Below are 27,145 nucleotides of genomic sequence, written 5' to 3' on the forward strand. Positions count from 1 at the left end.
ATTAACAGAGTCTCAAATAGTTGATCTACAGACATCAGTTGATTTGTGGGACAGACAGGAAATTGCCCATCTTAAAATACTTACATGCTTGATTCTAGATCAGGAAATACATGATAGTTGTGAAACAAACACAGGGAATAATGTATGGTATGTACAAGAGAATACCTCAGGTTTTATTAGGTGTAGTTTTTACTGCATGTTATGCTATAAAAATGTCAGAAAAACATGTGTGCCTCGATACTTTTTTGCAACTACAACTTTAACTGTATCCCTGGATATTTTATTGTAACTACAACTGTAACTGTCCCACGATATTTACAGTGTAACCTTCAATACTTCATTTTAACTAACGATTTAACTGCATACTACTCACTTCTTCATGTTTTATCAAATTCAGTCGAGAAAGATCATGAATACCATGGAAACCAATCACTGGATTAATACAATTGGAGAAACACTTTAGATGTTAATTAAAACCAGCTTATAAAAGATCTCAATAGAAAAGTTCAGAGCCATATATAGTCAATGATATGGATATAACTAAGACATGGTTAACGATCACTTGTTACAAATAAATAGGACTGAACCAGGTTACCTTATAGCAAATTTAAAACAAGCCACCTTGAAGAAAACAACCTTTAATTTTTTCTGTAAAATTTATTTTGTTTTTAACCCTTTCACCCCTACTGAGCATATTGGACTTCAAATTATGAAAGAATGGCAGAGTCCACTAAAGTTTCTTAGGTTTGAAAGGGTTAAGGTGTGATTAAAAAAATATTATATATGTACTAAACTACAACAAAGTAAACCTATACAGTATTGACTCACATTCTTGTTGACAATTAAAGATGTTTTGAATCTCTTCTCACTTACTATCAATATAAGCCTTTTCTTTGCATCAGAACTTGAAATATGTTTATATCATGTGCCTTAGCAATCGATTCAGATTCTGAAATTTTAATGGTGGACATGGAGGTGAATTTACATATTTTGATTCACGGTTTTAAATTATTTGCAATTATAAGGTAAATTGTAAGGAAAATATTTCCGATAAGGATGACTAACTTGAATGAAATTTAATTTAAGTGGCCTAGTATATATTGTCAACATTCCTCCGAGATAATGAGTGCTATTAAATTCAAATTAAAGGAAATACCCAGCAGTTCATAAATAATTTATAAATATCCTACATACTGTGTGAGTTTATCCCTAACTGTTCCCCTGGCAAACAAGTCTTGACCAGTTTAGCTAATCTCTTTAATACTTCTTTACATATTGTATGTATTAAATTCATATCTATATATAAAGATCCGTTATACATACATAAACATATTAGTCCATGTTACAACACAACCTGTTTATGTAAATATGTACAAATAAAGTTTTACTAAATCTTGTTCTTTCACATTTGATAACAAATGAAGACTGCTTATTCACAAGAAAGGAGAAAAAATTTCTGGGGTGCAAAATCTAGTTACAAAACCATTGGATCAGTCCATTTCGCTGTATGTTTATTACAGAGGGTGGTTTGGAATAGTCTAACAACAGCTGTACATAAGGGGTGTCAGGTTGCTGTTAACTTGATGTGGCAGTTATGATAATAAGCTAGCCTTGTCATACTAGAATATCTGGCTGGTGTGCTGTCAAAACATGTATATTTCCCTACAGTACCAGCTCAGCCCATAGGTAGGTGATGTGCCCCCAGGATGAGACAGCTCATGATAGACATCTTTGTGACCTAGATCATCAGTACAAGCCAGTGTACACCTGACAAAACTACCACCAGTGTGAGATTAGTTTTTGAGACGACCCCTACTTGTAATATGGTGCAGACAAGCTGTTTGGCTTCCCCTTGTGTTTGCTCAGGTTGAACAGGATATTTCCTTCAAAAACCTATTCAATTTCAGATCTGTTGGTTCATGTGTATAGAACAATTACCAGTTTTTTCTTAACAAGAATAAGACATAATAAGCCCATTATGTACATATATGAATTGCCTTTAAAAATCCATCATGTCTAATTTTAGCCTACTAGACCTTTATCACTGAGCAAAGGAAGGCTGTGTGTTTCATAAACCTAAGTATTCAAACCTTAAATCTCCATGGTGTAAAAGCTTGGTCACGGCACACCTAAATACAGAAATTTAAAAGGGTTGTGACTTATTAAAATAAGTAGGAGCAAATCTAGATATGGTATACCCAAATCATATTGGTCTATATTCCATTATCAAATCTAATGTTAAGGCCTAGAATATAAACAGGATGTGAAAGCAGGTCAAGTATATGTTTCCTACCCAGAATTCTACTTTCCACTAGGGATTTTTGATGTTTATATCAAATCCATTTACCTGGTCATAAACTGTAAGTTCAATACATCTCTGGTTAAAACTCCCCAAATTTTTTTGTGAAAAAAAAAATTGAAATAATAAAGATTTTTTTAAACTTTATAAAGAAATTTCCACAAAAAGCCAATAACAATAAACTCATGAGTACAAATACATTTGTTAATGTATCGCTTAGTTATCCTGGCCAGCCATCACGTTCAGTTTCAGATAAATCTGTACATGTCGGTATTTTTCCAGAACCAGACCAATTTGAATAGGTACAAAAGCATTGAGACGCCATTTTGATTCGTCTTGTTGCCTCCACAATGATAAAAGCCATCAGCGACAACACACAACTCGTGATCTATTGAGATTACACTTAAAACACAAAATGTTATTTCCATCTCCCTCTCACAAATCTACTGATATAACATTTGGTGTGCTAGATCTAGATTCTATACGAAATGGCTCTACTGGTTTTTAGGTTTTTTGAAAGGGAAGTCGAGCAGAGCAGACATATCTAATAACCCACTACAGATACACCTGCAAGCCAGCCTGGGCCGCCTAGCTACTGTAGAAACACACACTCAAACATGACAGTCTAAAATATCAGTTATATTTTTAGCACTCACTGATGTGTACAACAAGATTTGGAGGAGAAAATGTGTCTGAATACTGTAGCAGGGTGCTAATGCTTCCCCACAAGCTCTTAGCGGCTTTGCGTTACTCATACATGCATCTCAACATTTCACTTCAAATATTGCTCATTGTTGGGGGAGAAGGGAGAGGAATATTATGTAACTATTTGTAACCAATTTTTTACTAAATGAAAAATTTAGAAAAACTTGTTTCATAAATTTCTTTTGTTTCTTTGATCAAGTAGACAATTAAAGACTACTATAAGTTTGTAAATAACATCACTTTCCATTCATCAGAACCCAAGAATATTTCGATCACTTTTTCAATTATTGATGTAATCGTTTTAAATTATTTTTTAAATGGTCATCAAAAATTTGAACTAGAAAGTTTGTTGTTAACACAATTAAAAGTCTTCCTTTATTATCCAAACAAATGAGTTTAAGTCTCATTTCATATAATCTTGACTTGGAGATGAAGTTTACACTGACCTAGATAAATTACAATGAAGGTAGCAGTGACCTAGATAAATTACAATGAAGGTCGCAGTGACCTAGATAAATTACAATGAAGGTAGCAGTGACCTATATAAAGTCCTATTGAAATTAAACGTTGCATTAAAATCTTTTGAGTAGTATTTTTCATCTTCGACTACAAGGTTCTGGTTATTATGACAAAATCTCACTGCAGGAATCCACTAGGGAAAATACAAAATTGGGAAACATACCTTAAATTTTGGACAAAAATATACAGACAGAGAAAATACTGTATACAAAGAACATTCAATTTTAGAAGAAGCCATTCTTACATTTTTTTTCAGGGATAATAACGCCAAGTTTGTCATTTGAAGTTGAACGTAATCTTAATCGGCCATAACAGCTAGCTGCATCCGGACTAATGTACGCCATCTGCACTTGTACTTAGGTAATTACCAGCCATAATGTTCTTATTTACAAGGTAATGTGACCAGGAAAGAGATGTTCAGTAAATCTGACATTTGGCTGCGTCCCCACTGCACAAGGATAGGACTTCATCTGAGGACTCTTAACTACCTTCTACTTTCCCTGTATGTGTAGCTCTAAGAGATGAAAATGTTTGAAAATATTTCGGTTTAGTAGCCATTTACTGCCATGTTCTCCGATTGAAATTTTGAGATAATTAATTACTGTATATAGTAGAAGTATTGGTTTCCCATCATGCATCATTAAAACAGTTCTTCCAAAAAACCAATCACCTAATCCGAGTCAATCTTATATCGTTTTTAATCACAATTAAAAAACAGCATGACTTTAAATAAGCTACGTATACTGGTTTAATTACCATCTCCTAACCAAGAATATATTCATTTGTGTAGTGATAACAATAATAAACTTTTAATTTATTATTTCAAAATCTGTCCAAACTAACAAAATAGATTCGTCTTCGAAGAAACCACATTTTTGTTGATTTGTTTTTCTAAATTGTTCTGCTCCATGATTTTTGTGTTAATTTCTGAAAATAAATATAAGTTTCAGAAAATCTTTCTGATGGAACCTTACTGATCGACAGGGACAGACAGTATTATGTTCATTTCCGATACATGTACCAAGTATCAATTTTAATAAATTACATGCTTCCAACGTTTTGTGAGAAGATAGCACGATTGTAAATTTAACTTCAAAATTATTTCATTCCAATTTATTTGAACAGCGTGGGCAAAAATACAACAGAAATAAGTTAAACATTTTCTCTGGTCCTTCGAGCCGACAGGACCATCTAATTGTGTACCAGTTATTTTTATACACTGCCATTCTCTGATCAGTAATTATCTTATACCAGCTAAACTTGTTGACTCAAATGTCATGAAAATCTCATTGATAAGACCACATCTGTAACCCACCCATGATAATATCCTAGACCATTAAATCTCTGTTTCGGAGAGCCTCCCATTTTATGGCTGGGCCTATTTTTGATCTCCCTGTCTCCATTTCAAATGTCAGGCGTATGGAGTTGATAGCCACTGCCTAACAACTTCAGCTCTCAACTCCCAATCCGTTGGACTTCCCAGGAAAAAATCAATTCCCTAGGAACATGTTATTCTGATTACAGAGAATACGACTTCTTCTGTTATTGATCGGCAGACCAAGACCGAGACTCATCCCACCAAACTTTTACATCTGGGAGATCATCCTCCACTCCAACGACCGAACACTACATCAGCGATTGTCCTTCGCACAGCCCTACACTAGAGAGATCGATCGCAAACCATGCAACTAGCCTAGAATATGATTATCTACGAAGGTTTATAAATAGATCTTGTTATGGAAACCCTATTTATTTGAAAACGGATAAATGGTGACTCTGGAGTAGAATAAAAGAAAGGAAGGAAGATTGAACTTGAAAATTTTAAAAATTTCAAGAGGGATAAACACTGAACTTAGAAATTTTAAAAATTAGAACTTGCACATCTTGTCATTTTTATTTTTGCTCATATTAGCAAGCTCTGAAATGATCCCAATCTAATTTCATTCAAACTTTGTAATCAATCCTCAAAAAGCCCTTGAACATCAAGACCATAACAAGCAAGATCTTTGAAGACCTGTATTGCTTCTGGTCGAGATATTGAATCAGATTTCATACAAGTTGCAAATGAATGTTTGAAATCGACAAGCCTCCAAGAACCAATTAATCTGCAGATCTTTTTTTTTAGAGAAATCTAAGGTAAAAAATCAAATAAGAGGCACGAAATTATTCAACGGCTAAGTGATATTTCTACTTTAAATGTCAATCAAACTTTTCTATTGGTTAGGGGACGCAGTCGGACCAAAACAGAAATGGAGGTATCACATTTTGAGATATGAGTGTTTTTTTTTTTTAATTTGAACGGTACAAGATTACCTGTTGAACGAATCTTGACAATATCGGGCCAGATTCTCAAATATTTAACTGGTTATAGACATGTAAGGTGCGCAGATCACAGATGGGACTTTCATATTGATCTTATGTCATTGTGAACTCAAGTCCCAATAGAAATCTAGTAAATCGAAATACGTTTGAAAGGGGCTTATACCAATAACATCATCCAGGGATCTCCTAACCTGCTCACAACATGTACATTTTAATATAAAAGGCCACACAGTAATCAGAACCTGACAATACTGGTTATTGGATATACAATGTATATAAAACTTGTGTTGGCACAGGACTTTTTAACATCAACGAAGAATATAAAAGACTGTTCATTTTTTTTTTTTTTTTTATTAATGTGAGAATTTAGAATGACTTAATTTTTAGAAACAGATAACAGAGGCTTATCTGGATCAGTGCCCAGTTCTGCTACATGCCAGTACAGGACTTTTTTACTGTTAGCAAATTTCCTTCCGAGTAGACCAGACTGCCTGGTGGTATTCCATGAATTCAACAAATTTGATAAAAAGGTGACAGATAAGATCATTCTTGCATTCATACTGGTACCCAGAAGTTCAATCTAACTTTGGATTTGTGTAAATAATTTACAACTTGCTATTGAACTAAAATTTTAACATGAAGAAAAATATATATCACTGTTTTACTTTAAGCTTCTTAAAAGACTAAACTTTCTTTACATACTATGATGCATGTACATCAAAAAGATTTTGACCGTTTTCAAATATGTCGGTGTGAAGAGGTTCCATTGAATACAAATAAAGTGAATTTGTTGAACAGTTCTACCACAAAGTCTTTAAAACTTTCTATAAAACCTGGCAATGTTATCCACAAAGTTTTATTTTCTGTAAAACCTGGCAATGGCATAATAACAATCAAACGGAAGAACAAGAAAAGATTTATATGGTTACAATATTTCTAATTTAAAACAAATACATTTTTACAATTAAAGATATGATAGCTAAAATAAATTTTCTTGTAAAACACATTCAAATCATTTTAAATGTGTTCCATCATATCTGAGGAAGGAAAAGCACAGCATTATGTATGTAGAGGGAAAATGCACTTCATTCAATACAATTATGAGTCCCAATAGGTTTTAACTAAACAGCAATAGGTTTTAACTGAACAGAGAGTCATCACTGTCCTGCCCTCCATCTATGCATAATTTATTTCTCTTGATCTATGTTTCAGACTATAATCCCGATAATAATGATATGCCAGGCTTCCAACCCTTGGGGGAGCTAAGGTTTGTCATTAGAAGTAGCTGTTGCATATCTAATGATGGCTGTAGGCACAACCAGGGACCATGCCGTCCCACATTTTACATGAAATCTGTGTCTGCCTCTAGCATTACAGCATAGTCAATATATACAAGTATGTTGGTGGCACAGTAGTAAAACCTCCTCCATCACCAGGAAACCTAAGGCTGAGTGGTGGTTCATATTGATTTTCTGCCTAGAACCTCTGTCTTCACAGGATTGTGAGCAACATGACAGCAGAAATTGTCCACTCTGCCAGGTTAAAATCTTCTACAGTACAAAGCTAGCTTGTATCACGGCCATCTTAAAAGCGGGAATAAGAAACCCTGTCAGCTATGAGAACTTATATCCACCTAAATGTATATATATGTAGGAAATCATAATTACTTTCAGAGTTCAAATATACAAGTTTTTAAAAGAACTTTGTGAAATTGAAGCCTGGTGAGCCTCTAAAATGAAATTTAGATAAACATGAATTGATGTTCAACAAAGCCTTGGTATATATCTACGAAATGAAACCATTGCTGAAATTAACAACTACAAACCACAACAAATTGAATATTGAAACATTCTGGCTAATTACACAGGCTTAAAACAACAAAGAATGATTTGTACATACATTTTAAACTGCACAACAAACACCAAACATGGCTTTCTATAATATCAATATATGGATAAAATATTTGGGATGTCATAAAGAGTTTTGTTAACATCGATAAATCGCTCACTTCAGTTTTTCTTGACGAAATATCAAATTGTGGCACAACCAATCTGTTGTTTTGATTTATAACTACGTTAAAATTAAGATTTCCTCTATACTGTAGTATAAACAATACTCTTATAAAACATACAGGACTCTGTATCAAATAATACTTGCATAAAACAAACGTGTGCAATCAAATTAAAATAATGTTAGAATACTAAACATGTTCATGCAATTAAAAACTAATTTACACACATGTAAAAAACAATTCACATTTATCATAAACACCATTGCCATAAAGCTGTATTTAAAATTAAACATAAATCATGTTTATAAATAGACTTGCCATTAAGGTGCATTAATTCGCTAAATTCTTGTCTCAGGATTTTCCGTGTTTTGATAAACATGTCATGCACACAAATTAATAATTTTCAGCAAAATGTAGAAAATCATCTTCCAAGTTGTAACGTACTGTCAACTCAGGTCTGTTATTACTTTATGGGGAAAATGCATGCAATTTTTTTTTTTTACTGAAATAAAGACAATTCCTCCTATACAGGGCTGGAACATATGTATGCACACTCGGACTGGTACAGGGTTCAAGCAATATCAAAAGGTTGTATAAAACCCAGCTTCAAGAATTTCACTAGAATAACACATTCAGTCTGATCATTTTAAGCTTTTGATACTACACCAGAATGATGCTGGCCTAAAATTGACAACATACAATTCAGTAATCCTTGAAATTGGATGACATCGCTTATCAAAATCTTGCACCATATTTCTTATAACTCTGGGAACATAAAAACTTTGACTCAAAGATGCTCAAGGGACTGGCTTCAAATATATAGAATGAATTACAATACTGCAACATAGTGCTTGTATTTCCCCACCAAATATATCAATAAGGTAAACATTGACATTTCTCCAAGATATATATGGGTAAGTTCACATAAATTTATGAAATAATGTGGAATGGAGCGACTTGTATGAAATGTTCTCTACAATTTACTGCCCAGCTATACTTTGAAGCAAAACTTCTTCACATGATGTTACAGGAATCCAGCTCGAGTTGGCTACGTGCCAATTTGTGGTTAAAATGTCCTAAAACTTCATGGTGTGCCCTACTTATGTCATTACACATATAAAGGAAAACTTGTGATAAAGATATTTGTTTAGCAACATCATCCAAGGTCAGTGAAGCACAGGATTTTAACAGGACAAGACCACAACTCTAGATCATAAACATTGCAATACTATAATGATCTGTATGGTCAAAAATTCTGAAGCTGGAGTAGGGAAGAAGTTGTACTGTGATCATGGAGTACAAAACACTTATCATCGGAATAGAACCAATATTCCTTTGGAATTCTTAGAATTTAGTATCAATCTTTTTTAAGATCTTTTCATCTTTAACAATTCAAGTTGTGCTTTTTGCTTTTAAAATACACAACAAATATTTTTGCCAATGAAATTCATTATGGAATTTGATGAAATGAGATTTTTTTTCTCTTGTTTTCTTTTTAATCAAATAGAAACTGAAGATCTTGGACATCTTTTGAAATTGAAATATTTTTCCGTTTAGATCAGAAATTGGTTCCACCCAGTTGTGTCAACACAAACATATTTACAATACCTTACGAACAGGGGTTATAATCCATAGTGACGTCTCGGCCATCAAGCATGTGGTTTATTCACAGATGTATATTCCTTTCGCAACAAAATTAATCCACCTTACCGTGGATGTAAATATTTCCAAAACTGTTTAATCCACGCCAAAACTTGCACTGTCGTTATACTTACCAAGCGATTACGGCACAGTGCTTGTTATTACAGTTAATACATCCGTATAATCCAGCGTTGCATCTTGATCACAGGAAAGTTTTGTACATCCCCAAGTAATCCTCGGTAAAAACAACTACATCCAAAAACTAAATCCAAGCTACGCTGTACCAGGATAGCAATCCACAGGGCAAAAACGATAACCATGATTGCCGAAATCACGACAAATCAAACAAAAAAACAGCATACTCAAACAATTTATACTGCAACACAGGAACTTGTACATCCATGCCGACCTGATACAGTATATATATATATAAATAGGTAAATAGATTTTACAATTTAATAATCCAGGAAAAAATTGGGCAGGAGGGACTACATACAATATTGACTAATAATTTCACCAAAAAAACACACAACTTAAACTACAATTTTTTTTCTAATAATCCACTGTTATTGGCATCCAGGTCAGTTGGACTCTTTGATGTAAATCCGAGTCCAGGTCAAGCTTGACATCCATGTTGCTCAAAAATGAGCTAAGATCCAAACTTTTTTTAAAACGTCGGTAATCCATTCGTCGTCATGAAAACGAGCAGACATTTTCACACAAGATGGTAACATTCCAACATGTCGCGCAAATCGTAATAATCCACATGTGGTATAATCCATGTGCACAGTCAAAGGTCAAATTTTAATAGCATAAGTTGTCAGTGTGTTAAAATATGCACATCACATGGAAAATTAATGTAAATGAAATAATTTGAGAAATCAAAAAACACAAACATAGATAAAACATACAGATAAATCTAATTACAGGGAAATCACAAAATGTATTTACCAATAGACAACAGCGAAACATTTCAGGAAGGGTTTAAGGAGGAGTTGTATACTGTGATATTCTATTTTGTAATAATGGCACATTCAAATGTGCACAAGACTCCAGCAAATAGCATCTTTTACCCAACCCATTAACATTGTGTTATGTAAGTAAGCTACTCGACCCCATGAAATTGTTGACATCATGGAATCGTACTTACTGATAATGTCTTCACAAGTAAACAAACTCAAACTTTAGCTAGTCAAAGGTCAATGAATATGGAATTTATGTCACAGGTCGAGAATTTTTTGGCTCCAACGTTTGTTTTAATAGGGCCAAACCCATGTCCATTAAAATTTTAATCTGATCCGATTCATTAAAATTCAGTCAAAATCAGACTTAACCCATTAAGATAAGATGGTGTCTATAAAAACTTGGTTAAAACCCAACTTTAACCAAGGTAATTAAATATTTGGACAATTAAGAGGGCATCTGACTAGATTACATACACAAGTAAAGTTTCTTTTCATAATTTCTCATGTAATATTTGAACAAGAATTGGGAAGGCGATTACAGTAAGCATTAGGATAATCATGGGGCAAGTCTCTGAAATACTATTAATCCATAATATCCCAGTATACAAAACTTGTTACAATGAGGGAAGGTGATGAGGACAAAATAGACATGACATCAGTCAAATATTCAGGACCTGTTGTTTGTAATGCAACCTTCAAGGAGGAATTGATGAAATAACAACTGCTATTTAACATCAGCATCGTGGAAATGATTCATTTATGCAAGAATTTGTTTTTCTATGCATGTAAATGTGAATTGATAGTGTTTAGCTGCATTTGTGATCTGTTTTTTTCTTGCACATGTACTTGGGAAGAAATTAGTCTAACCTATCTGAATTCAAATTTTTGAATTCTAAATCCTGCATCAATTTGTCCTGGTATAAGAAATGTACACAATATTGTCAAAGAAGGAAGCTATTATAAATATTCCAGATATTTCTTAACTAGTTCAATTCCCTATATATTTTTTTCTAAAAATATCAAGTTAGAGACACATGAGAAAAGAAAATTCCACCCCTTCTCATTCTCCCTCTTTCCAATCATGAATCGTCCTTATTAAAAAAAAAAAAACCCCAAAAAGAACAGAAATCTGAAGGACAATCTCCGATCTTTGCCCTGTGTGATCATGACTTACCCCTTCGGTCTATTTGTATAGGTTGTGGGCCGAGTGTGTGGGGTAAATGCTGTAGTACGAGGGACCGGCTCCTGCCTCGTACGCGTGACGGCACTTCCTGTTGCGGAACCCTCGCTGTACTCAGTAACCAAAGTCTTGCTGTCAATAGTATTCTCACTGTTGTGGGCTTTTGATGCCGACTTAATGTCCCCAAAAGCTACGGTGGCTGATAGCCCCTCCTCATCTTCCTTCTTCTCGTGGAACTTTACACTTTGTATCTTTCCATACCTGGAGAGAAAGAACAGGAACATTAGTTTTGTGCTCAACAGTCATTCAAAAACAATTTATATGAACATTAATTTAATCAAAATACAAACAAAGATATTATTCGTTTTCATTGGGATTTTAACACCTCCATATCATGCGTAATTATGTGAAATTTAGACCAATCAAAATGTTGCATATTTTCGAGGCGGGGGAAAAAGTAATAATTATTTGGAGTCTGGACTTTTCTGCATCTGAACAAACAACAAGCATCACTGGTGTATTTTTAAATTTGCATTGTTGAAAAACCTTATTCCTTTTAATTTCATACTAACACGGCTATGTATAGTAATATACGCATCAAAGATTACCAGGGACATCTGACAAAATATTTAGATATTTTTCTCGTAAGTCTAATATGAAGTCAGATACCAAATCCATTCAATTGAATGTCCACAAACTAAATAAAATTTTGCAATTTTTCATCCCTGTTTTTCCTGTTGGCCATAAAACTTTAATCTAGTTGTATTGAAAATTACAAATTTTATTTGCAAGGCAAATTTCAACAAATCTTATTTGATCTAAACGGAACCTTAATTAAGTTAATAATCTTTGTCTATCAAAATATCAAATGTAACAAACAAACTTTTCTAAATTATCATATGCCTCACAGAAACTTGGTTTCTGAACATGTTTTATGCATACTAGACTGAACTTTTCCCATCCAGTGAATTGGACATACTGGAAAAGTGTATGTGTTGGTTTTGTACCATTTCATAGCATTCAGAGGTATTATTAAACTTACAGGAACAAACCTAAATACTAGCTGTCAACTGTTTTTATTGTTACCATTTCAAAATTTTCTCTCAACAACCTGATACAAAATCTACCAACCCTAGGGGTCAATTGGACTTTAGTAACCGTACACCCTGTGAAAAATTCCTCAAGACAGCAATGCCTATCTATCTCGGAAATGTTAAAATACTGTTGTTGTTTTGGGAAATGTTGGAAATGATAATAGCTACTTAAATCCTAATGCATTTTAAGTTTTGTATATGACAGAGTTTTATTTTTTCCCCTTCCCATCCGACATTTAGTGCAGTTGAACTAAAGAAAGCACAGAAAAATATATTAAACATGGGTCACGCAGGCAAAAAAAAGGCTTATAATAAAAAGCCTTTATTCACACAGTGATAAGAAAATTTTATTGAACACGTGACCCATGTAAACACGTCACCAAACATGACGATATCGAAGGACCACATGTTTTATATATAACCCCAATCAATACTATCTTTTTTTATGATGATGATAAATCTCTGATCTGGTGCAAGCCTGACTCTGAGTCACAGTATTATGTTGATGCCCTGAATCGAAGTTGCCACGCACATCTTTTATGCAACACAAATACCAAATACTGGATATTCAGCGAATTCTGAGGTGCACAAGCTAAATATGTACAAAGAATATTTTCACTGCCCTAATCTTTGATCAATAATAAATATTCATGGCTAATGATCTACATTCTGGACATTCTGGTCGGTACAATGGTTATTTTAATCACTGACTCGCTTGGAAAATTCAAATTTAAGCTTTGAAATTCAAATCTGTTTTTCTTTTGTTGCGAGTACTTCAGCAATCTTTGAATATTTATTGTCAAGGGGCCTGTGGGAACACCGCTCCCATCTTTTGTCAAGCGAGAAAACATATGCGTGTCTGATAAATTATACATCCAGACTGCAGTGCTTCAAATTCTTGCATATTCCAGCCACCAACCGTTCACAGACAAAGCTTTCTCGTTCACAGACAAAGCTTTCTCGGCTTCTATCAGTAGACAGATCATGTTAACTTCAATCCCATGGTTACCCGCTCTTATTCGGAGTATGGAAATATGATGTTGAAGACAAATTTATTCTGTGTCAATTTTTTTTTCTTTTCAAATTGAGGCGAAGTTTCGGAATCTGTGCTGATAAAATTGATATATTTCAATATTCTGTGGAATTTGTAATGTTATCACAATTCAGCAACGATTTTTGTGATGGATCAACCAAAATCCAACGTGTAAAAACCTGTATATATCTATACAAGCTTTAAAGTGCCTTTGATATTACACCCTCTTTTCTATGTAATTGTTCCCAGAATGTTAAAAGCATGGAGGTCTATTTATTCAACAAGGAAGCCCAGTACAACATATATAGTGTATATTGTACAGCCAGCAGGTCGTGGCACACTGCCAAGTATACAGCATTTAGTTAAGCCTGCCTTTAGCTCCTCTATACAAATGCTGGCCCTATACACAATGAACACAGTAAACCTGAAATACAAAAGATCCCCTAGCCTACAAATAACTTGGCTGGCTGCCAAGTAATTAATTTTGTTTTGCAGAGCTTGAGGCAGATATCAGCATTACTGCTATGGTGTTGTATATATAGACCAAGGGCAACCCACACAAAACCCAGCCATTGCTGACTTGGCACATCGCCAGCAAATGGACTAGTCCATTTCTACAGCTGGGTCTGTTTCCTGGCTAGCCTATACAAAATCCTGCAGAAAAGCTAAAAGCCCCCCTAGTGACTTCGCAGCAGTTGACTAGTCCTGATGATTCATGCTCAGGTGACCTGGCCAGCTCAATAGCTGCCGACAGCCTGAGCTCTGAGAAATCTGGATCTAGGGACTGAGAGGAGAAAGAAAACCAACAGAAATCCACCAGCTATACAAAGATGGAAAAGCTTACTTACAATAAAATGACTCTCCTTCAATGGAAAATTTTACATCATATTGGAACTGATTTAACTAGTCCACTTTAGAATGTTTTAGACTAGCCTACAGCACTGAAGCCCCGGGTTTGTGGGTTGTAGACCTAACCAAAGGACTAAACTATTTTTAACGGTTATCCCACTTACCGGATTTTTAGTTTGGATATTAATTTCTCACTGCGGAATATATCTATAACACAAATAAAAAGCCAGGATTTCTCATCTCTGAGTGAACTAATAAAGTAGTTTTGTTTGTGATTATGAATGTGTCTGTGGAAATCCAAAATGGCCGCCACTCCAGGATTATAATATTAGACAAAGGAGACCTGTACGATTTTTTGTCTGGGTTCATACAAAATTGTCATGACGACCACCAAGCCTTTATACTAACTACCTGTACAAGCTTTTACCTATATAATACACCATTTTCCCTAAAAAAAACACTCCCCAGAGGTGAACCCTAGCTTGGATGGGTAACCATTACCGTATTTACTCTGGCAAGCCACACTCCCTATGCAATAACGGAGGAGATGATTAAATTTAAAATAAACAGATTATCTCAGTTTGCTTTTACTAACCTAAGCTTTTTCAGTGCATGCAATATAGATATTTTTATGGGCTAGTGGTATACTTTAAATGCTAATGATGTAATTTTATGTTCGGTGTTGCATAAAAAATCCAGACAATTTTTCTTTCTTTTCAGGTCCAGTAAGCAGACATGTGATGATATTTCTGTTACATCTTATGTTGAATTCAAATATAATTTTAATGACCTTTGATCTTTAAATGTTTTCTTCTTACCAGATGCTGATTTGTATACTTTGTGAATTTCACCATTGTCCTGGTATGCATGATACAAGACAATGATTAAATATGCAATAGATGCCATCTCTTTAGAGAAAATCTAGTTCATTAATTTACTACTGCATTTATTTTATCAAGTGAAATTTATGTTGAAAACATGTGATCTATTTTCAGGCCAACATACTTTAACTTTATTCTTTAATAGGCACTTTATCATTACCGTATTTATGATAATGAAGACAATATTTATTGATATTTTAGTTCATACATGTATAATAAACCGAATTTTAAGTGACAATATTTATAAGACTTTCATGCATGACCTTAATAATATTTTCTGATATTTTCCCCAAATGTCTGAAGGCAAAATTCTTTGTTTTTTTTTTACCTTTTCCGAAATTTCATTTTAATAAAATTTACAAAACATGCTAACATTTATATTTCAGATAATTGTTCCATAACGAAATGTACAATATAATGGAGAAAATCACTATACAGCATTTATCCAAAATATAAGAAATTGAAATTAACCTGGTGATACTTCCAGAAGGCAATCGTATGGCCGACAATGATCAAAATACACTTCATCCTCATAAGATATCTTATTCAAATGAACTTCCTTACTTTAGTTCATTAAAATTGCAAAGAACATTATTATGAAAACTTCATGACATTCATTATTCAATAAAACATACATTAACGTCCTTCTGATAAATCTGTTAGTCTTTATTACTTCACTAACTCATTATGGCAATAAACTATTTTTACAAACAGTGAAATATTATTGTATGTGTTACATTAAAATCATTTAAAAGTCAATACAATCTTTTTGTGATGTTTTTATTAATTCAATGTTTAGACGTAAAATCCAACATATATTTAGAGTTTACAGATGAATATATGCATGTTTTGATACTCAAAATCTTTGAAATGTTACATTTCATGAAATTTTAAGTTCTATATCTGGTTGTATACAGTATATATTTATAATAAGATTTTCCTTCTCTTCTGTGAAAAAATCTTTCGAAACAATTACTGATCAGAAGAAATTCTTCTCCGGGTATTAAAATAACACAATTAGAAAGATATAAAAAAAATTTTAAATCAAAACCATACAAGACGGTTACCAGTATATAACTGGTGGGATGTTATATTCAGAGCAAATATCATGCAATTATAATTATGAGCCCAAGATCCATAAACTGCAATTGATAGGAGCAGGCTTATTGGCTTATTGTGGAAATAAGCCCAAGGCGCCAAATCATAATATGTAGACAAGATAACGGCTTGGAATTGTATGTGTAGATATTGTCAATGAACTCAAATTGATAGGAATTGGCTTATTGCTGAAATAAGCCCATAGAAGGCAAATTATTTCCTCTGTAGGGGACCACGGCTTGATATTGTATAAATGAACATATGTCAAAGAACTGCGACCGATATGAGTGGGCTTATTTTATCAGGGTGAGGAGTGCCAGTTGATGAAACTTAATAACACTACAACTGATCGAGGTTGACCGACATTTTAAAACTAACTGGTTAGAAGTTTTTCTAAAACTGTTAATTTGTAATTCCTGCTTCAACTCACAAGAGGGCGCCATTTCCTCAGACAGCTCAACTTGTTTGTAATGCTATAATAAACTGTAGGAGGACAGTGGCTTGAAATTTTAAGAATTCATATGTCAATGAACTGCAATATGATAATAGTGGGCTTATTACACAGCATGGGCTAATGCCAGAGATATGCAGTATTAGCTTATAATTAAACCAGTAGTAAATTCTGGAAAGCTTTAGTAAACACCAATAACAGTACGTTTAGATAGGTAAACATTATGTCCTGTTCCTGAGAAAACTTTCACTGTGCCATTTACAACAAGGTCTTGCTCTAGAATATGCCAAACTAATTTATTCAAAATGGAACACAAAATTCTTTGAAGTATGTATGTATACTTTCGTTGGATTTAACAAAACAATACTGTCATTAGATTACAGGATATCTCCATACAGATAAGGCATGAAACTCAGAAAGTCATGACAATTGGTTGAAAAATACTTTTAAACTGTTGATTTGTAACTCTTACTTTAGTAATATATATTACAACTCGCAAGAGGTTTCCATGTCCTCAAACTAACTCATCTTGTTTGTAATCTTAAAGCTAATTCTTTCTGATCTTCTCGCCATGAACAGACTCAAGATTTACATTTTATTCAATAATTGGATGGGTGTCTCATATTCCTTATTCATGTTGTGATCAAATCTTAATTTGTAAAGCTATTCTACTGGAGTAGTCTTTCGTGTCTTAATTCTTTCTTCAAGGTATTGTGACTTTTCGATCATGACACCTTCCTACGAGTTGCGACATGAACGAATATATTTATTACATTGGAAATGGACTCTCATAGAATTTGGTACCACGATGTGAAATAAAAACATCCTATATTGATAGAAGGAAGCTACTTGGAGATTTACAAAGTCACCTCAAATGATAGTTGTTTAAAACCAATACATCATAAACAAGCGGGACCAATTTAACATGGCAACAGGCCGTGAAAATGTAAAATATTTCATAATGTGGTGCATTAAGGATTATTGGCCAAAAAAGCTGCAGTCAATCACTCAATGGCAAATGTAAGAAACAATATGGTTTGTATTAAACCAGACAGCAAAGTGTTTAAGATGGTGTTAGAGAGTTGTGTATGTATACAATCTATGACCTTGACCTCTAGTGTATACACAATCCATAACCTTGACCTGAGTATGACCTATCTGAAATGCCAAGCATATGTGTTTACATTCCCCCAGGGTAACAGGTAGTCACATACAAGCTGTATTATGGTCATCAATACTTTGATGGAATGAGGTAGGTTATGACCATGGGCATTTACAAAATGCCATGTTTCTTTAATTTTTTCTAGTTTGGGATCGAACCCTTTTGCCCCATTTTCAGGAGAATTGGGAAGGAAATTTTCATGGATATACATGTTCTGTGAATTTTGGTTAGAATATTGAATAATTAATATGAATTTGGAATTGCGCCACATTATAGCCCTGCAATTGGGTTAGCAAAATTATAAAACTTCATAACTGCATGACCATATTAAGATAAAATTTGTGAAATGGTTCTTCAAATACACCACATAAATAATGAAGTACATTTGGATTTCCTCAACTTTAGAATATGAAAATCTGCAAAAAATGACGGAGATAATGTCTGTACTTTTTGAACAACAATTAAAGCTTTTGTTCTAATATAATTGTAAATTATAGAAATAAATAAATTTACTTTCATGGAAAATTTTGTCAACTTGTGTTTTTAGAAGAATTTAAATCTATCTTTGGTTGTAACATCATTGTGACATATTTTTTATACATATATTTAATGAACTTTTTTATTTTGAGATACAAAATACAATGGAAAAGGAATGTAATAATTATGGTCAGTTAGTTCATTTATCCTAAATCATTATGCAATTCTTCATCTAACATCTATTTAACATCCCAATCTTAAGTTTCTTCTGGAATAAACAAAATGTAAAACAGTAACTAAATCAAAGTGGTAATGATGTTTTTATCAATATATCCAAACAAACAAGTTTATTCTCGACAGGAACTTATGGAGGCTTTTAGTGTTAATATATATGGAAACATGATTTGCTCAGCTGGGTAGTAATTAGCCAATGTCTGCCTCTGACAGTTTGTTGGAAACAAACAACTAGCTATAATTGACGGCCTGACCATAGGAAAGCATACTTCTTCAGCACAGAACCACATATACATTCTGAAACCAACTTTCTAACAATATATATATTTTTTTTTATTCAAGCCACATGTTGAACCCGCTGAATGTGACTATTTCTTCATGCCATTCCTGTTGTGAACCTAATGAATACAACAGCTTGCTGTTCCGTTATATGTGTACTTATAAACGTCCATTTCACAACTATGGATGCCATTATTAACAGGAACTTGTATCTATAGACCTTGCAGCAACACCTTCAATATCATAGATACAAATGGACCCAAAGAAATTACCTTTCCAATACTGACCATTAGTCTCCATGGAAACCAACAAGAGGAATCCAATAATTTAGCCTCCAATCCAAACTTATGTCTGTTGTACTTAACACAGGGAATTGAACCATAATTTTACCAGTACTATTAGGACAGGTCACCTTGTCCTTTCATTTTATAACATTTGATGCAAACAAAGATACATTCAGGATTGCTAATTTTTTATCTTTTTTTTTAACATAGCCAGTTATATATGTCTACTAGTCAATGAATAGTTTGTTTACCCAGAATTTATATCAATTTATTCATAGAAAATATCAAGTTTTCTAAACCATACAGCTAAAATGTATAGATAAACTAAGTCATTTAACTTGTAAGCAGTAATTTGTATATAATTTTTATCCAAGCCCAAAACATAATTTTAAAAAATTTGACAGGTTCCAATACTAGAGAAAGATATGTTGGCACTGAGAATTAAGGAAGTCCACAGAAAAAACGCGAGTCCATAACTCAAATATTATAATCTGAAAAATTGTAATGTATTCCAGTAAACAACCAAATGATATCCTGCAATTGTTTCATTGAATAATTTTCAAATTCAGTTTGAAACGTTCGAGCTTTTAAAATTAAAAGCAACATACAAAATGGAGACCGTGTATATAGCTGACCTACCAAGCTGTGTCATTGTGATAACAAATTTTTAAAACCTGGTCATACTCGGAATCGTCAGGACAAAAACCACCCTGCCCCTAGTGTGTGTGGCGGTTCTTTCACTCTGAGTCGACAGGTAAAGGCATTGAATCGTGTCACACTGTATACAGCGGTATTAGTATTTACCCTGCAAATACAAAGCGTTTACGGCCCAGTAAAAAAAAATACTTGTTGCCCATTGTCCTGTCGTGGCTTATCAAGGATCCCCAACTTCAAAGACTTTTAGCATTCACCTATAATCTTATACTGTTTTTGTGTCGAGACATTCACCAATATAGCATTGGTAACAAAACTAGGAAAGTGTACAATATAAACATGTATATCCATTAACTTTAGATTAGACACCTTTCTGAAGATTCAGTTCTGCCGGAAAGCAACTATTTAATTCATTACTAAGATAGAAATGTGAATCAAAATAAAAGCAAAATTCAATCCTGTCTAAAATCTTTTAAAGTACACTTGCTAGAAATCATCCACCTCCATTTGAACATTGTTAAAAATATCCGAGATTGAAGTCGGTTAACCAATGTTTTCATATGCTTGGCCTCAACTAATCTCTCAAAGCTGGCCAGCGAGCTGAATTCAATTACTTTAATCTATATCCACATGCTACTTGGCAAGCTCAGACTAGAGCCGTTAGGTTTTAAACTTTTCTTTTTTTGTGTCCGAAGGATTTCCTTAAAACCAGCATTAAACAAATTCTCTAATGACCCGCTAACAATTTCTTTGAGTTGTAGGAAGTTGATGGTAAAGCAAATCCATGTATTTATAAGAAATCATGCCATATTATAATTATTTTTTTCCTTTCTTGCAGGTGTAACAAAACTCCTTTATTTATATCCTTGCGACACACTTTGATACATAAATCCTGGATGATGAACATGTATTCCCATAAACAAGTAAAGCATAATCCAAACTGGAAACATCAAAGGATGGAAATGAGTGAATATTTTCCCTGTTAATCCATCACACAAAATGTCACCTAAATTGTAACATCTTCACCGTGACTTCAATGATCCAAGATGGTAACCACAAAATTAACATAAATCCATTTTGGTGATAAAATCAAGTGAAGTTTTGTTTTACTGTAAATAATATAAAGGTTAAAAACACATTCAATATCAACACTGATGATGACAACACTATTTTTTCATCATCTAAGGCTAATGACACATCAGGCTGTTGAACTGGTTTATTGTACAGCAATATTGGAGTACTGTTTCAAATTAAACACATCTTTTATTGTCTTCACATCACAGCGACCAATCTCAAATGTGCAAATTAGCATTTAATACTTTACAAAACTTCAATTAAGGAAATATTTAGTAGCTGCATTCCTTAAAAGATTATATATAACAATATATTGCTGTAATGCTTGAATAAATATCTATATATTTTTTAGGAGTAAAAAATAGTTTTAGAGCTGTTTTACTTTTAGACCAAATGCCTTCTTTATCAGAGAATAATCTCAATATTACTATTTTATATGACATTCTATCTAATTGATCAATTAGCAACAAGCAGGTGCCCTTTTCTATAATACTATAATATCTTCCTGTCACAGCAATCATGAATGCAAGTTGTTTTGGTTTACTTGTACTTGTAGTTAAGGCCCATTTCATAACATGTGGTAAGATTATTGGCACATCATTACATAATATTACATCTGAATTCCGCTTCCCTTGTCAAGGTGTGTGATGAAACGGACACTAAATTCTCTACAGCCCGGGGGAAGTCGTTTATAAATATATTGAAGCAAAACACCTACACCATATATACAGTACTAGGAATTGATAATTCATACTCATGGATCTTTAATATTATGATTTTAACGTGAACCGATATTCCTCATTGGTTTACAATCAAACATGTTTGTTTCTAGATATACTATTTGAAATGTGAATTAACATCGCCGTTAGATTCCCAGTACGTTTAAGCAACAAGCTAGGCATTAATTCAAGTTCACAACAAAGCACTTTGAAACACGATATTAATACAAGTGAACGTATGAAATACATCAAACTTCAAACGTCCATTTTATCCATGTAGACAATATATATGAGGTTCCATATTATGCTGTGTACTTCATAAACAAACCAATGCAAATCGGTGTGAAGAATCGAAGTCTGTCAGACATCATGGCGCATGAAATCACATTTCAAATCTCGACATTTTACAAAATACAGAACAACGCCATAAATAAGTTCATATCAATGTGTAAGCTAGTAGATTTATGTTATTAATATCATTCAAAGTATTTCCAGAACGCGCCCACATAAAATGGCTGACCCCATTCGCTCATAGCATTGTCAACGTGCATTTGGACGGTATGCACGCATACTTACCGCTTAAAGTGTTCAGACACCTCATCTTCTGTGACTTTTTCCGGTAAATTTCCTACGAAGAGGTACCTAGTTTCCCGAACCATAGCTTTTTCTCCTACATTACGTTGGGTTGATGCTAGTTACCATGATTTCACTGTTTCAATATCACACGTCTGTACATCCTTCACTTTTCTCATAGCGCTATTCCTATAGTAAAATAATTCATGCCCTTCCATGACGTCACCTACACGTGACCTTCGACCGACTGATCTTGCGAATATATTACAAAGAATCGGGGGTCGTCTCAAAATACTATTCTCTATCTAAAATATAAAAACGTGGCAAGAATTAATAATTTATGACCACATTGTGTTTTATAAACATAAATTATTACGTTAATTATGATCACATAGGCCAACGAATGTCCAAAATCAAATTATTTGATGTAAATAATATGCTATTATGTTCTAAACAGGTGCCCGCTCATTATTCAAAGTACCACAACAGACCGTATTTACTCTAAAATACATTGCATAATTTATAGGAAAGTATATAATTTCAGAATACATTTTCACCGATTTCATATGTATATGCACGGGAAATAAATGTATAAAAACTTGAATTAGATAATTGGATGACTTAGATATTAAACTATACATTCAATGCTAGATCAGCTCGCTGATAGGTGAACAACAATGTCGATGTCAATATTCAGAACGAATTAATGAAACATTAATTTTGAATCATGCCACGTCGCCAGTAATTATATCAGTATACATCATTTTGAGACAAACTTTTTACTATGATAGACTACTGCTCTACTTCAAATAATAGTACCGTAGTTACCCATTAATAAATTAGCATGGCAGATGTGTTATTTTGTAATGTTTAAACAACCATACTGATAATATAAATGTACTAAAGTTAATATTTCGTAAATAATATAAGTGGACGTGTTTTAAATAAGTTCGTGTATGTTACTTGTAAATTTAACTATATCTTCAAATTTAAAATTAAATAAAGAAATTCCTATTATGGATCAATGTATTTCATTTTACAATGTAATTGATTTCACTTTGTCTAGAGACCCTGTTTAAGATCTCGGACTTCGTTCAGGGATAGAGTGATGAATGGTTCTGCCTTTGTGCGAACAAGTTCCTGCCCCACAGCTAGACGTACAGGCCTAATGGCGGAACAAGCTATGAGGTCGGTTTAGCAGACGGTGACCTTTCCGAGCTACTCGGCAGCATGCTGCGTCCTACTTTTTATACTTTGATTATATTGAATACCACGTGATTTAATACCACGCGTTTATCTTCGCCGATTCGCATAAATGTCTTGGTGCTTCGTATCTGTGATATAAATATGTATATGTTTGCTCATGGTAATTACAATTCACGTTTCGGAAATTAGCATATTCAATGCCATTTCATTAGGCGTTTTCCTGTATAATCAGGGAATATTTTTAATCATATATGACACGAATTGACACGTCACTCCGATAAGTGTTTATATATATATAAACATGTACAATATTGGTGTGTGTTTAGTACAACTGTCCGGACAATACAAATAATTATGCTTGTCAGACCAATGTGTAAATTACAAGTCATAATGGTGAAAACGCATAAAGGGACCGTTTCGTGTCACATGGCAAAATATGATGTCAATTAGCACACACCGTCACTAATTAATTGTCCGATGTGTGTTTAGGGTTCAGGAATACATTTCTTAGGGTGTGGCACGTCGTTATTATTACTAACATCCGTCGTTGTATGTCGTAAGACTCGACTAGCATTGATAGAACACATATACATACATATATATATATATATATATATATACTAGATTTGTTTTCTGGTTACAATTCAGGATGTGACGGATTTACACCAAACTGAAATAAAGCTCGTGGCGAATGGTTTTCATTATATTTTTAATTTGATAAACATCCAAACAGCCGTACGCAACCGCACACACAACTTGTAAAAAGACTGTTCAAAACACAACATTCCAATATGGCGGAGTTTGACATTGAAGTATGTTCGGTCTCCTTGACGTGGCTAGCAGCCGACAAAGCACTATGGTTAACGCTTTCAAACCCCAGAAGACCCGTTCTGTTAAGAGTTTATTTATAGAACATGAGTTGTGCTTTGTACAAATTCTCCATCTGTCGAATATTGCCTCGGTTAATCAAGGATTTTCAGTGTCATACTGCTTGGATTGGATTTTAAACGTTGAAAAAACCGGTACAAGAAAGTACAATGTAGCTCAATATTTGTCCTTCCATCATAGCTGTTTTCGTTCTATCGATTTTTTGGGCAAGAGAAGACGAAACTCCACATGTCGCTTGGGTTCGCTTAGTAGTTCGTCGAGGCCGCGTTATCGATCTAAGCCCGTTGGATAGACTATGTGGGAGAGTGACGGTACATCAGACGAGTCCATTTAGCCAGAAAGGGGTGTCAGATCCTACCAAGGAAGAGTTTACGTTGAGGGGCGTTCCGGAAACCATGGACTAATTTAACGGTCACGTGCACTGTTGCGAACGCAACTACCACGCCTTTGGGGATAGATAGACCAGTTGTCGGAGCTGGCACTGACTACGGGTATACAGGCATGTAAATTATTGAAATGATTTTAATTACATTGTATATATAGGTATATACATTGTGTATATTATGTATACACGATAGTATGCAAACATGGGGTTCGGGAAAGGGGCAAACATTGTAGAAATTTTATTAATTTGCTACAAAGTTTTACAAACAAACATATTAACAGTCAACGAATTATAACTTTGAATTGATCTTAATGAATATATTTTTCTTGTAACACATAAACAATAAAGGGGACATTTTAAAGGATTATACACGAATTATAACTTTGAATTAATCTTAATGAAGGTAGTTTTCTTGTAACACATAAACAATAAAGGGGACATGTTATAACGATATCCACATCATCCAATATATGCAGATATTTTAATACCAGAATACTTCATGCTAAGTAAACTTTAAATATCTAAACACACGACTCATTCACCCCATCCTTACAGAAACCACGATAACACAGATATGCAAAACGATCGATAAAAACGCAAGAAAAATGAGGCTCATACGGGTAAATGTCTTTAACGAATAAAAGGGAAATATGTCGACATTCTGTTATGAGAACACAAATAAAATTCACGTTCTTAAAATGGTTTCGATAACAAAATTAAGTATACAGGTAAAATATTTTCTAACACCACATTTTTTTTCAGAATTGCATTAATTAAATAAATTTTGAATGGAATTAATGGGAAAAAAATGAATAAAATTTTCCCAATTCAGGCCTTTCGTGTGTGATTTAAGATAAAGTATCATTTTTTTATTAGGACTTCTGAAGACCCCAGCTGCTCGGATAAACAGGCATTGAGTACATCGGGCGAAAGCCTCTTACGTCTTCAAGTATCGCGGCAAAGTCGCTGGGGATAATATATAACGATTTACCTGCCGATTTGTCAACAAATAGCCATACTCCCTATTGGGCCACGGATAACATTTCATGAACCATCATTGCTTTTAAATATTAACTTTTTTGTACTAACGATTTCCTGAAGTTTGGAGTTATATCATTATTTCGTTATATATAAATGAACTTGAATGGCTAAACTGATATGATTTAATCTTGCATGTAACAAGCATTTTCATTGGCTTAAACATTTATGTTATCAGCACATTTGGATATCAAACAGTTTATACCACACGCGGAATAAACTCTAAACGCGTTTTGATTGGTTGACACGATGACCTTTATTTTTGCTAACTTTTGAGCAAATACTAACTCGAGTGAAAGAAATATCACATACAACGACCACTCGTTGTATAACCTTTATTTCCATTGTATTTAGAATATGAATAGATTGGACAACAAAGATAAAAGTGTGAATTAACGAGCATTGAGACGGTTATAGGAGGAAGGAGAGGGGAAGAAGGGAGATGCATAGTCAAAAAGAATAATTCACAGGAAAAGCAAAACACCAAAAGATGGGCATCAAAATAACACCAACAAGAGAGACTGTCGAGGCATATAATAATAATAATAAAGTCTTTATTTAAAAAACTTGATAACAAAATGAGGCAAAGTTTGGTTTGTTTTTGTTTAACGTCCTATTAACAGCCAGGGTCATTTAAGGACGTGCCAGGTTTTGGAGGTGGAGGAAAGCCGGAGTACCCGGAGAAAAACCACCGGCCTACAGTCAGTACCTGGCAACTGCCCCACGTAGGTTTCGAACTCGCAACCCAGAGGTGGTGGGCTAGTGATAAAGTGTCGGGACACCTTAACCACTCGGCCACCGCGGCCCCTCAAAGACTCGTCTCCCTTTTGGTCAAGTTCACAAAGCATAATATGTACAGTATATTACAAAATAGACATAAAAAACACTTAATATCACAGATGAGCATATAAGTAATATCCAGAAAGAGTCTTGATAAAGTAGCTATTACTGGTATAATTTAAGATGAGTCAATAAAAAATCGTTTGGCATTTTGTTTAAATGATAACAGTGACGTAGAATTCCTGACATGTTCTGGTAAAATGTTCCATGTAGATGGACCCTGGTAAGTAAAAGATCTCTTTAACATTTTTGTTTTAATAAAGCAGGAATGTAAAATAAATTAT

General features: G+C 33.8%; 1 protein-coding gene across 2 annotated transcripts in view; it reads right to left on the reverse strand.

Annotated features, from left to right (window-relative positions):
- LOC117344818 (protein split ends-like) overlaps positions 1-22,688 on the reverse strand; it is a 60,014-nt gene extending 37,326 nt beyond the window's left edge. For both annotated transcript variants that reach the window (XM_033907645.1, XM_033907644.1), the window contains exons 1-2: positions 22,508-22,688; positions 11,637-11,903 (exon numbers count right to left, since the gene is read on the reverse strand). In XM_033907645.1, the coding sequence (XP_033763536.1) occupies positions 11,637-11,903; positions 22,508-22,590 (350 nt within the window). In that variant the 5' untranslated portion in view covers positions 22,591-22,688. The remainder of the gene's footprint in view (positions 1-11,636; positions 11,904-22,507) is intronic.
- Positions 22,689-27,145: the final 4,457 nt, after the last annotated feature.

The sequence above is a fragment of the Pecten maximus genome, chromosome 16 (genome assembly GCF_902652985.1).
Source record: "Pecten maximus chromosome 16, xPecMax1.1, whole genome shotgun sequence".
Classification (NCBI taxonomy): domain Eukaryota; kingdom Metazoa; phylum Mollusca; class Bivalvia; order Pectinida; family Pectinidae; genus Pecten; species Pecten maximus.